Genomic DNA, 12,872 nt, shown 5'->3' on the forward strand with positions numbered 1-12,872 from the left:
TGCCGACTTTCGAATATTGGCATTCTTTCGGAGGCTCATGTCCTTTTGACGTTCCGGAGTCACTTTGGCAATCAATGAGCATGAGCATGCGCATCAAGTCTAAAAGTGCCCGTGACCGGGTTAGGAGCCCATCGAGAGCCTAGATGCACTGACGTCGGATCTGAGAGCCAGTCGTTGTTATCTGATGATTCCATCGATGTTAGAGTTCGAGAACCACGAAAATAACGTATGTGGGGTAGACAACAGACGGAAGTATATACAGAGATCGATGGAACGACTCGCAAGCAGTGAACAAGCCATGTCACATATAACTAGCTCGTACATGACAATATGTAGCAGTATACCATGAGTTGTTCCAGCGTTTCCTCCCTTTGCGGACACGAGGAACTAGTTCATACTATTAGTATTACGAAGTTGACAGGTCCAGAGACCAGCGGGTCAGTTTATCAGCCACCGACCACAAATAGAGCCAGACGGCCAGATGCTGACGTGGATCGACTCCAACTGGAGCGCTAATCTGTTGAAATTCTTCGTATAATGATTTTCCTGGGTCGTTGAAAGTACGATGATCCGATCCATCGAGGGGTGACTGCAGTCCATGGTCAAGTTGCTGTTGCACACACAGAAGAGTTGGCAAGGATCAGGAGAGTTTCCCCTCGCTCTTTCCGTGCGGCAACTCACATGACTTTCTCTCAATAGGCCAGTCGTGTTTACAATCGGCAGGTGGGCACTTGCCACTTTTGCGCCCTCTCGTCAAGGAGCAAGGCACGCCGGGATGTTCCTTCCTTCCTGGCGCCCGGGTCCGGATATCTGATCCGCTCTCCAGCGCCACTTCCCACTGGACAAACTCATCTTAGCACTTGTTACACAGATTACAGATTAATTGACTCGACCAGGATCTATACAAAGTCAAAGACCTTGAAGGGATTGGCTCCGAGCCGCGACTAATATGGGATCAAATCACATGGCCGCCATTGATCCTCAGACCTAATCAGCCTGTCGTACACTCGGGAGAATACGGCTGGAAAGAATCAATCAGGAAGAATTTGGTGATCTATGCCATTATACCTTTCTTCAAGACTAAGAGATATGGATCAATTGGCTAACACAACGGAGCTGAAGGATAGAAAAACAGGAAAAGACCAGTCCAGGCCGCAACGACGGAATGAAGGCAAGAATATGAAGCCAGGACAATGGCACACCCACGATCAACACACCGACTTATGCACCCTCGTCATCCAACGAGGGGATTTATTTTGAGCCTGTTGTCCGTGCTTTCCAGAGCGATTACGTCGTCGCTCGACACGAGTTCTATGGGCTTGGGTCTGGAGTGTAGACAGGTCGACGGGGTCTGACTGGACCAATCTCTCTGTAACGGCAACGATGTCTGCTATCAGGCATTCAAGGAGATCAGCGCTCATGCTCTCTCGAACCACCACACGCAAGATTTCGATATTGTTCGCAGTCGGGGGAAGTGGATAATCTAAGTGGATGTCAGCAAAGGTCCAGAAGGCGAAGGGGGATCGTCTTTACTGGGAATAATGTATTGCTTCGCTCGCAACAAAATACTGACACTCTCCTGCTTCACGTGAGGATACTCCTTCTGGAACTCGTCGGAGAATCGAAAAGCTACGACAGGTAGTCCGGCGACGTAGTCGGCAGAGGTCTCCTGCCCTTTACCAAGCACCTTGTTCTTGGCTGCTTTTATAGTTTTCTTGCGATGGATACTGCTAACACACGTGAACCAGCCGGTCTTTTCCAGAGCTATACTTAGCAGACGTGCGTTTGCCAGACAGTTCTCCATGATATCGCGGTATCCGTTGAATCCAAGATGAATGAGGTTGTAGTACTGCCCGATCACCTGTCCTCCTGGCCTCGAGAAGTTGAGTGTATAAGACTCTTCGGTGCCTCCAAGGTAGTGCAACTCAAAGACCAAGTCTTTGGGTAGGTAGGACTGATCACGCCAGATGATCCAACCCAAGCCAGCATACACAAGTCCAAATTTGTGACCTGAGGTGTTGATTGATTTGACTCGAGGAAGCTCAAAGTTCCTGATAATGATCAGCACGAATATTGGCCGTGATACTCTCGAAGAAAAAAACCTTACCACTTCTGTCCACCACCTGCATATGCGAAAGGTGCAATGAAACCACCGCTCGCTCCATCGACGTGAATCGGGATATCATGGCCAGTCTCTGCTTCATATTCATCCAAAATCTTCGAAATCTCTTCCACAGGCTCATAATGGCCAGTGTAGGTGGAGCCTAGAATGACAAAGACACCAATAGTATTTTCATCGATGTTTTTGCGCACCGATTCCGGATCGAGACCAAAGTTGCTCTTCTCAGAAACGTCCAAAATACGTGCCTCCACATCGAAGTATCGAGCGAACTTCTCCAGGGCTACCTGTGCATTGGCACCCATGAGAATATTGGGCCGAGAAATGTCCTTCCCAGCCGCCTTTCGTTTTTCCTGCCATCGGCGCTGCATTGCCTTGCCCCCAAGCATGATTGCTTCAGACGATCCGACAGTTGCAGAACCAATCGCTTTTTCGTTTGGCTGCGCGTTCCAAAGACTGGCTATGATGGAAACGCATCGCGCATGCATGGCCATCAGAGCAGGGTACTCGTCGGCGTCTGACAGATTTTTAGAGAGATTTTCAGCCATCAGTGCGTTCGCCTGTCGTTCCATATACGTTCCAACGAAGCTTTTCACGGTTAACCCTCTAATCTTGACCACTTGGACAGTACTTGACGACCTACCTAGCCAAATTCAAATTGGGTCGTCCATCGAGGTCCAGCTCGTCACGTAGCATCTGCGCCGCGGCGTCTGCAGGCGTTCCTTCTATGGGCATGCGAAACTTAGGAATTGCTTCCTTGCTAGCATAGCGCGTAGAATAGGGGGTTGAACTGGCAAAGGCGTTTTCGGTGTGGATGTTGGATTTGAGGCTATCGTGAGTGCCGTCTCGCAGAGCTTTGATAAGCTCATCAGGGTCGACCTGCATTGAATTGTCAGTTTGTAGCTTTCTCGCAAGAAGCAACCAAAAGCAGACTTACGTGACTAGATAGCGTCATTTTGGATCAGAAATTCCTGCAAAGGTCAGAGGTAGTCAACGAATTGATGGTGGTGATTGATCGTGAAGATGAGAAGACAATTACAAAGACGACTTTGTTTCAACAGCGAGGGACGTCATGGTTAATAAACGGTCCAGCCAAGCACCCTGTTAACCAAGCTTTTGCCTTATGACACATTATATCTACCCGCTAAGCTTTACCTGAAACCTTTCACATAGGGTGAATTACAGCTTGCCCAATCATTTGATCAAGCAGTGTCTACGTACATCATACGTTTTGTCTGTAGTGGGGTGGTCGTCGTGTAACGACGTTCGTCCTAGGCTTGCAAGATGCTTAGTGAAACAGACCCTTGATATCGACTTTCAGTTGATTGGATCTATCTACGTATTGGTTAGCAATTTTTATTCTTTTGGAGCGGCGTCAATGACGTTCAGGCTGTTTCCGGTTGATCATTGCGAGGAGCTCCCGACAGGCATGACGTCACCAACGTCTTCTCCATCCGGGGAAGTTTAAACATTCAATTGGTAAACATCATCGACTAGAATGAAATTAATTCAATGTGCTCGAGTAGACCGAGGCAAGAAAACTGATTCGTGGACTCTGAAAGTGGTCTAACCTGAGTAGAGTATGAACGGTTTATTATTAGGGTTAGGGTTGGTATGTATCAGTACACCATAGTTGATATTTGATATCAATTGTGGCGCTATTTCTGAACAATCGGTAAAAGCAGAGGTATTAGACAACCGGACTAATTATAAGGATGAGAAGACCAACTGATCTCTTATGATGATGCATTGCTGTTTTATCAGTGTGGTACACGTAGTTAGTCATTATTCTGTGTAAAAAGCCGCTATATATTTTACGTTGGAACACTTGATGGTAGTAGATACATATGTAGAAAAACGAAAATAAAAACCAAAGGAATAAGACCCATCAAGAGCTGTCTTTACTACATGTAGGCAATTTACCTAATTCGAATCTGGTATACCATACAACCACATATTAGGGTTAGAGGAGGGACTGACTGAAATGACAGATCAGGACAATCACGGTCAACAGGGTGCGTTGAGCAATTGATAGAGTCTATACCCAAGACAGGTAAAATCAATCGAAGTAAGCGCCTTCTCGTTTCCTCCAAAGAAGAAAGGTATCTCACGCGCATGGTCAATGCCGATGGTCTCGTGCGGTGGGGGGAGAAAAAAAACATCTACTTTGATACGCTATCTGAGTGGTATGTAAGTTGTGGTGATAAAAAAATGGAACATGCTATGAGGTTACTTTTCTTATAGGCCCATCTACGTACTTCAACAATCAGCAAAAGTGTCGAAAATTGATGATGGGCCTAGATTGATCTAGGGATGAGTCAGGTCGATGGTGTAACTATAACTTAGGTATGTTACTAGTAGGTCATCACGAATACTACCAGGGAGACACTTAAAGAGTTAATGTTGGTAATGTATACGTGCAGAGAAGTTATCACGTATAGAGACTCATGTTTGGTTATTAGAACAATTGTTGAACGAGATTGGTTATCGTGCCTGGGACAGGACAATTCATCTACTACAGTAGTATATGGAATTGGCAATATCAAGAACTGAAATGAAGCTCAAGGCCGCCACAACCCTAATTTGGCCACTTCAGGGACAAGAAATAATCCAACTAACGCTTAGCCCATCTGTCAGCCATCGAACAGTAGTAAGCCACTCAGCCAGCCGATGGATTATTACGTAGTAGTCCTACATGAAATTGCGCCTCTAAATCGATAGGAACACAAACCCTGAAAAAGCATGGGCTATTCTCCGATACTCTAGGGCCTACATTGTAGATGGGTACGAGTCATCTCGTCTTACGGAGTACACATACAGGTGATAACAAACCTACACAAGTGGCACACCTAAATCCTAGGGGTAGGATGAACCCACCAGACATATTTCGAATCAGCGTACTCCGTAGCGTAGTATGATCATATTTGGCCATGAACTACGTGTCCATGCAGGATACATTAAAGTCACCATACTGCTGGACGAGATCGGTAAGTGACCGGCAGAAGTAGACAAGAGAATCTGCCCTATCTTAATGCCCTATCTACGTGCCCTATCTAAGCGCTCAAATGCGAGTGTCGACATGAGGGTTGCATATGTACGCGAAAAGACTGTTCAAGATGGGCTCACATGACCCATTGCATGTCAATATTTGGTTCCAACTTTATCCATCACAGTAGAGCCACATTCTATGTTTCGTTCTTGGTTCATGATTCATGACCACTTTGGGGCTTTGACCAAACAATCATAGAAACTCCGCTCTGCTGTTCAGTGTGGACAGGAACAAACTGTCTTGATTGGACCGGAGAAAGAGACTTTTTCCTATCAATCATGATTCGATACTCGCGATATCAGCGAAAAAGAGTACGAGTACAAAGTCTAGCTTTTTGAAATTAGTGTGTTGCCTACTAGGGAGTAACGCAGTGGGGGTGTTCCTGGACGGAGCGCCAGCACGTACCAGACTACCAGTACGTACCAAAACGCAACCTTGAGAAAGGAACGTGCTGGGCCACTAGTCAACACTAGTGAACTATCAAAAAGTCTAATATAGACACTTTGGCCACTGAATGGTGGTATGTACTATAGAAATATTCCGCTTCTATTTCGAGCAGCGTTAGACGTTACCGTTAGTACGTACCTGGACTAGTTTACGGAAACATAAGCTAGGAAGATTACCATTCTTGGACGGGAGGGAAATACTACTGTACTCGTAGTAGTACGTATATTAGAACTACGGAGCATTAGTTAAGTTAGTTATCGAGCTACGTGATTAGCTGATAGGAACACTTTTCACATTCGATAATTAACTTAGCTTATTTGCATGTTGCCGTTTAAGTCGGCCTAACTTAAATGGTCTTGTTATGGGGTTGTCGTGAACGTGTCAAAAAGTGAAATTCTGTTTGACTGCGGATGCTCGGTATTTGATCCTTAATGACCAGGGACGGCGGGCGTGATAGCTAGTTACATGGTGGGTCTCTCTAAATGGAATCGTGTACGCACATCAATGTCCTTCGGACGATCTTGCGACATTGGACGTGGTAGATAGTAAGATACTCGGTATGATGAATAGAATTAGAATATCTCATTTGTCGGTGACTTGAGGCGCTCGGAATGCATCTCAACTCCAAAACCAAGGAACCATAATCCATTAACCATCAAGGAAAAAAAAATTAGTTACTATGAGGTAGGAACAGGAACAACGGCCCCACTCATGTAAGCATGATGATTGGTCAATGGATGAATTGTTTATCTAGGTACGGGGTGCGGACGTACTTCTCCAGGAGTATCGGAGACTCAAAGAAGGGGTTCACTAAATCACCCCTGATGGTAGAAACAAAGTAACCAACATATCCTAGCATGCAGTACTATTAATATGGACTTTGAAGGTATTTCCAGAGTCAAGAACGACAAAAGACACCAATCACAAGATAAGTTTGTATTTACCCTAGCGTCCGAGCCTTGGCCAAATCCAGCATGGTATGCCCTCTTGGCCTGTACCGACTTTAGCAACGTACATATCTCGCTAACCTGCTCGGGATTAGGGTGCAAGCTCTGTGATCAACTGACCACTCGCAGAGCTTGCCAGCATGGACATTCTAGTCCCTTTCGGACTAGTCTCGGGCCACGATCAAATCGATAGATTCGATGCCTAAATCTTAGCTCGTATCCGTTGTCCAATGTCCGTATGCCGTAGAGTAGGTTGAGTAACTCATTGTAGAATATTCACCAGTGCATTGGACAACTCCGAGGGCTCTGTCCATTTGAGCGTCGAGATGGGGCTAAATCGAGATGTAACGGTAATTAACGCCTGTATATCAGTCTGTCAGATCATGAGATGACAAGTCTTTTGTTGTCTACCACACTTTCCGACAAGCACCTGCAACTATAGCCGACATTCATGATCCCTCGAATAATAACGGATCTGTATCTGACCGGACAGCTTTCAGAAAGAAGGACCGCGTAACATATCGGTATGGCGTCCGTACAATCATACAATGAATACAAATGAGTGGGGCCGATGTTAGCTTCTTTCTAGTCCCATTCCTCACCACTCAATCGGGCTTTCGCTGCCGAGTCTAGATGCGGCTCTAGGCTCGTTCGGTACTAGCCCAATACTACAATACTCCGTCCATACATCCAACCTGTCCCCAGTGTCGAAAAGATTCAATAGTCAGGGTATAATACCGTCATTTATTATTCCGAATCATAGTGTGTGTGTGTGTGTGTGGTTGCGCTATAATATGATGATTATTTTTGCCTGAATTGTCAGTGTTCATCATTTCGCTTATTTTTCATTAGAGTGTCAAACTAGGTTGAATGCACCCGATACGAACGTTACTGCATACTTTACACTTTTGCGGTGTCTCCGTACGGAACCATGACTTGTAAAGTGGGATCGAACTGGGACCATGTGATTTATTTTATCGAAAAGTGGAGTCGACTTCATGCCTGTCCGTTTATTTTTTCTTTGATTCTTTCTAACAGGTTTGGACTCTGGACTCTACGTACAATCCTGCCTCGATACGGAGATTACGGACACTCCGTTGGCATACATCGTTTTGTACGGTAATTATTCCATGGATGTCGTCGGTAATTCCTCGGGGTTTACTCTTATACTTTTCTGTTCCAAGGTTGACTTACGAAGTACTTTCCAATCGGATACAGATGGTGACATTAGTTATTCACTTTCTGGTACACACACCCGTACACATATAGTCCTTTGATGGGTGTATTGAAGACATTCAGAATAAGGAATATCCCTGCATGCAGAGGGCGAGATAAACATACAGTTCGCTGTCAGATTGTAGGGTTACTAGGCCAGGGCGGAGGTGGAGGCATATCCCCGGATGCAAGGGAGTCGACAGGACAAATTACCAACGCCACGCGATATGTTCGCTCTGTCGCCTTTTTGCTGTTTATGTGTACGGTACCGAGTACTAGTACAATGTTATTATACATTTCGTATTGTACCGTGTATGTTACGTTACAGAGTTTTGTCCTTTCATTGTCTGTGTTCACTGGACTCCATATGAAGGGGTGTGTGTCTTCTTGAATAGAGATCCTTTTCTGTCCGAAAGACAATGGCAAGATGGTAGACATAACACAAGCAAAAGAAAGGTTCTAGATCAATCAAATGAGCTTAATCGACTTCCATACATCGAATGGATCAATTATGTTGATCTTCCCTGCACCGCACCTGGCGCACCACCATGATCGTCGCTCGCTCTTGGTTTTTCTCCACAATCGGTCAATCTTGCACAAATCCAGCAATGCTTGCAAGGCAGTTGCTCTTCGCACACATTTTACTTTTCTAGGGATTCGTTTTTTGTTTTTTTAACTTTCTTTTCTTTTTTTTGTAGGGCAGTAGAATTTCGATTGGCGCGATCAACTGTCAATCTCTCCATCATTCTTTTCGGTTTTTGATTTTCCGATCTGTAGTCTTTTTTTTTCGGTTTTTGAGTATGGGTTATCCCGAATCGCCAATCGTAAATACGGTCGGTATCATAAGGGGTATCCGATTCAGAGAATATTCCGTTCTTTACGTACAATGGCATTCATCTTCATTATCGACTCTTTTTTTTGCATCGTTGAATATACAAATAAGCCACACGAAGCCATGAAACTAACAGATCGACTCGATCAGACGAAAGCCCAATCGGGAAGTGACCTACGATGGCTGAGGCGGCGGCGCGCGGAGGGGACCGCCAGCCCTGTCGACCACGTTGTTGCTGATCCTGATCCATAATTTATTAGATGCTCTTCGCCTCAATCGTATATCGTCAAATTGCATTCTATAGTAGTTACAAATGCAATGTCCAGCAGACTTTTGACAGAACTCGACTACGTACATTCGCCTCCGTTAGGCACCTGGATTGTCATCGTACTAATTTGCAATTTGTTGTTTTTCATGCTAATTACCAGAGATTGCTAATACCTAGGTTCGTACGGAGTCATCCAGCACCGCTAGTCGTAATTCATAAATTACACATTGATTCCGTAAATAACATAACACTTGATGAATGCCAGCTCGGGCCCTCCTCCCCGTTTGTTTATTGAGGCCATGGTGAATCAGCATTATTACTCAGCGTGATAAGAATGACATGACTCTATAGTTTCATCCAACATAGTTCGCTGACTAGCTGGCTGGTAGGCTGGACGTACGGAGTGCTCTGGTACGTACTTGTATCAAATAATAAATCTGGAATTATTAGTTCAAGCGACTGAAGCGAACCTCCAAATCCCATTCTCGCTCATGTCAATTGTGACCCTGTCATGGTCATTGATTTCATCGGGTCGAAATTTCCATACGATTTTACCGCGCTGGTCGGCGAGTTGAGCAATCAGACCGTACACTATACGGAGTATGGTGGTAAGATACGTACCGTAAATACATACAACCATCTGCTCTGTAATTGTACAGACCGCTGGCTGGACCCGCGACTGCCCACCCATTCTTCTCTTTCTTTCCTTTTTTTCTTCCTGCGCTTCTCTTTTGGTAGTGCGCATATACGTACATACATAGTTGATTGTTGATAAGTATGCTTGTTCGTATCGACTAACCAGGTAGGTACAGCTGCTGCGCCCTATTAATCACATTTATCGCACCCCCCTTTTTTACTATTTTGCTTTTTTGCTTCCTCTTTAACATTCCACTTCCAGAAATAACCATACTGCATTGAATATTGAATCGCTATCTACGACTGATTCATTTAGCTACGGTGACTGTTAGGTCCATATTCGGTACTAAATAGCTAATACACACCGTACCCGTATTTCGACGGAACTAGTCGTATTGACCGTATTGACCGTATTTGATGTATTATTGATATTTTCTTATTATTCTCCCAATTGCCTCTCTCTCCTGTCACCTTGATCTCGCTTGCAGCCAGCGCAATTTGGTAGCTAAGCGAAGCTGAATGAATTTAATTAGACGAATTAACTGTTCTTGTATTGCCATCGTTCAGTGCATAAATCAATATAAGTAAGCTCCAAACAAGATAAAAAAAAAACAGTGGCGACAGACCGAGCACGGGATTCCCCGCGCTGGGCGACACTGGTCCAGACCTGACCTGCCCTCAAGCACAGAGGAAGAGCCACAGCCGACCGACTAATTCCACTTGGGCCTGCACGATCGTGGAGCCACACGCCCACCTCGCCGGATACCTCCTTCTCCAGTGCCCTGGTCCCTCTCTCTCTTTCTCTTCTCTCTCTTCTCTCGCTCTCTTCTCTTCTCTTAATTCTCCTCTCTTACTCGCTGGGCTTTCATCTCTTCTCCTCTCCTCCCACTACTAACTAGTGTGTTTCTGTGTGCGTGTGTGTTGAGCATCTCTTGTCCCTTCTTCATCGCGTTCTTCTTGGTCCAACGCCCATTCTTCCTCTCTATCGGGGGTTGTCACAAGCCATACTAGTGTCGACTTGTCTGGCCTCGCCTCGTCACGTCTCGCCATCCTATTTTGTGTGTGAGTGTTTGCAATTAGAGGGGCTTCCGTGCACAGACAGAAAAAGACGTCGGGCGTGGTGAAATTGTTTGTCGCATACTCGGTCGGCATCCAAACTTGCGATTACCAGTGTGAGGAACAGAGGAGAACCAATTATATTCGTTGAAAAGACTGCGCAAACCAGTTATTCTCATCGGCGCTGTGGATAGGAATAGTCACCCTCAAAATTACGGAGCAACTCTCACGAAGACAAATTACTGGTGATGCGACGACGACTGACTACCGCCTATCGCTAGCATCGGGTCAGCGCTTCCGCTTCCCACCCGCCATCAACGACTGCGACTGAGATACTTGGTGTTCACAAAAACAAGAGAGATTATTAAGCTTCCGCGTTATTCGGGTAGTTCCCAGACTTGATTTTACCATGCAATCTGGTGCACGTTATTTTGGATAAACTCCCGTCTGGACCCACGGTTCTCGATCATCACACACATCTCTACTTCCATTCGCCGCCCAACCTATATATTCGGTCGATTCAGTCTAGGAACTGGTATTCAAACACTTCCCTGCTGGAAAATACCAACGACGGTCCTCTCGTGCACAGCTTCATTGGTTAGGGACTTTTCATCCCTGAGAAATCAGTCCTACTGGATCCTTCAGGCGACTTCAGTGGCCGATTCTGGTCCCTGGGTTCGAATACGGTCAACCCTGTTGTAAACCTTGCAGGTGCCGTTCCTTCACCGGCATCTTTGTCAACACCGCCCAGCCTCGACCCCGAATATCTTCGTTCCGCTCAAGGCTTCAACCGTCACCAACCAGCCAATATGGCCGCTCTCGCAGTTCCTCCTCCTGGAATGGGTCCGGCGCTTGATTTAAATCCAGCTCCGCAACCGCTTACGGCGCGTCGGCCAGCGGCCTCGAATCTTCCTGTATTTGAGCTGCCTCCGCCAGCGAACTTTGGCCTAGTCAATCCTTCTACCAAGTTTCCGTCGCCATCGGCCATAAACCCTGTATCGAACGTGAGCAGTCTACTCACCCCGCCTTCAAATCATTCGGGTGAAGGCACGGCCAATTCATTGCCACCTGGCCCGAGCATTTCTACTGCCATCTCAGCAGCCCAGGAGGTCTCCTCGTATCCGCCATCGTGGCAAAACCAGAGCTCGTATGCTTACGGTTCTCCTTCCCAAGCTTCATGGGGCCCCAGTTCCGCTGGTATCTTTCCACCACCACGGAGTGTGCTCTCCCCCACGTCTGGATCTCTTACTCGAAGCAGCACCAGTCTACCGCCTACGACGAGCGAAGGTATGGCGCCGCAGTATGAGCTCAACCATCATCTTCCCCCTTTCCAACAGTCTATACCCACTTCGTCACCTGCGTCTGCTACTTCTGTTATATCCCATGGACAGCATCCACAACAGCAAGCTATGACTCAGCTTCCCTCGACTTCTGGTTCTTCTTCCCATTACCAAACGGCTACGGTTGATTTGTATGGGTCGCGACCACTTGTGAGCCCCTTATTCAGTTCATCATCAGTCGGCGCCGGCGCATACCCCCCCTCGTATGGAGCCCCGCCTGTCGGCCAGAGCGGATACACCCCTCGATTACAATCTGGACCAGCTCAATCTCCGCCAATGCAACCACCTCATTTGGGCTACAGCCGGCCACCATGGCCCTCATACTCGCTACCTGCTATGGCGGGACCAATCATGACGAACGTACATAATCCTAATGGACAGATGTCGCTTATGGGTAACATGGCCGCCGGCATGATGCCGGGATTCACCAGCGGTCATCTAGCGAGCATGCAGCATATGTACGGCAGCCATCCTTCGCATCATCATCAAGGACATGGCCAGTCTGCCCCGCCAAATGATCGTCCTTTCAAATGTGATCAGTGTCCTCAGTCATTCAACCGAAATCATGATCTCAAAAGACATAAGCGCATTCACTTGTCTGTCAAGCCATTTCCCTGTAATCACTGCGAAAAGAGTTTTTCACGCAAGGATGCTCTCAAGGTATGTTTTACTATTAACCATATTTTGTAAACAAATTTGATATGCTAACGCATTTTATAGCGACATCTCCTTGTCAAAGGATGCGGGAAAAATACGGACACGAATTCTAATTCCGGTACCAAGGACGACGACAGCCTAACCAAAGTCGAGTCACATAGTGATAAAGCGAGCCCCCTTTCAAACAGCGTCTAAACGAGCCATCACACATACTTGTAAACTTTCTTTCCCACCGTTTTCGTTATTTTGATTCTGTGCAAGATTCCTCTTTTTTGTTTAAAGTTTTGTCATTCTGAGCAAGGTGTC

The 12,872-nt window shown here is 46.2% G+C and overlaps 2 protein-coding genes across 2 annotated transcripts; one reads left to right on the top strand and one right to left on the bottom strand.

Annotated features, from left to right (window-relative positions):
• Positions 1-71: 71 nt before the first annotated feature.
• On the bottom strand, positions 72-3,074 carry EYB26_007214 (uncharacterized protein; the record flags this gene model as incomplete). The annotated part of the gene is made up of 8 exons (XM_054266486.1): positions 72-181; positions 323-387; positions 459-589; positions 1,218-1,483; positions 1,534-2,051; positions 2,108-2,707; positions 2,763-2,998; positions 3,057-3,074. The coding sequence occupies 8 exons, from the start codon at positions 3,072-3,074 to the stop codon at positions 72-74; spliced, it is 1,944 nt and encodes a 647-aa protein (XP_054122461.1).
• Positions 3,075-11,378: 8,304 nt separating this feature from the next.
• Positions 11,379-12,761, top strand: EYB26_007215 (uncharacterized protein; the record flags this gene model as incomplete). Its single annotated transcript, XM_054266487.1, has 2 exons — positions 11,379-12,569; positions 12,630-12,761. The coding sequence occupies 2 exons, from the start codon at positions 11,379-11,381 to the stop codon at positions 12,759-12,761; spliced, it is 1,323 nt and encodes a 440-aa protein (XP_054122462.1).
• Between the last annotated feature and the right edge of the window lie 111 nt (positions 12,762-12,872).

The sequence above is a fragment of the Talaromyces marneffei genome, chromosome 5 (genome assembly GCF_009556855.1).
Source record: "Talaromyces marneffei chromosome 5, complete sequence".
Lineage (NCBI taxonomy): Eukaryota > Fungi > Ascomycota > Eurotiomycetes > Eurotiales > Trichocomaceae > Talaromyces > Talaromyces marneffei.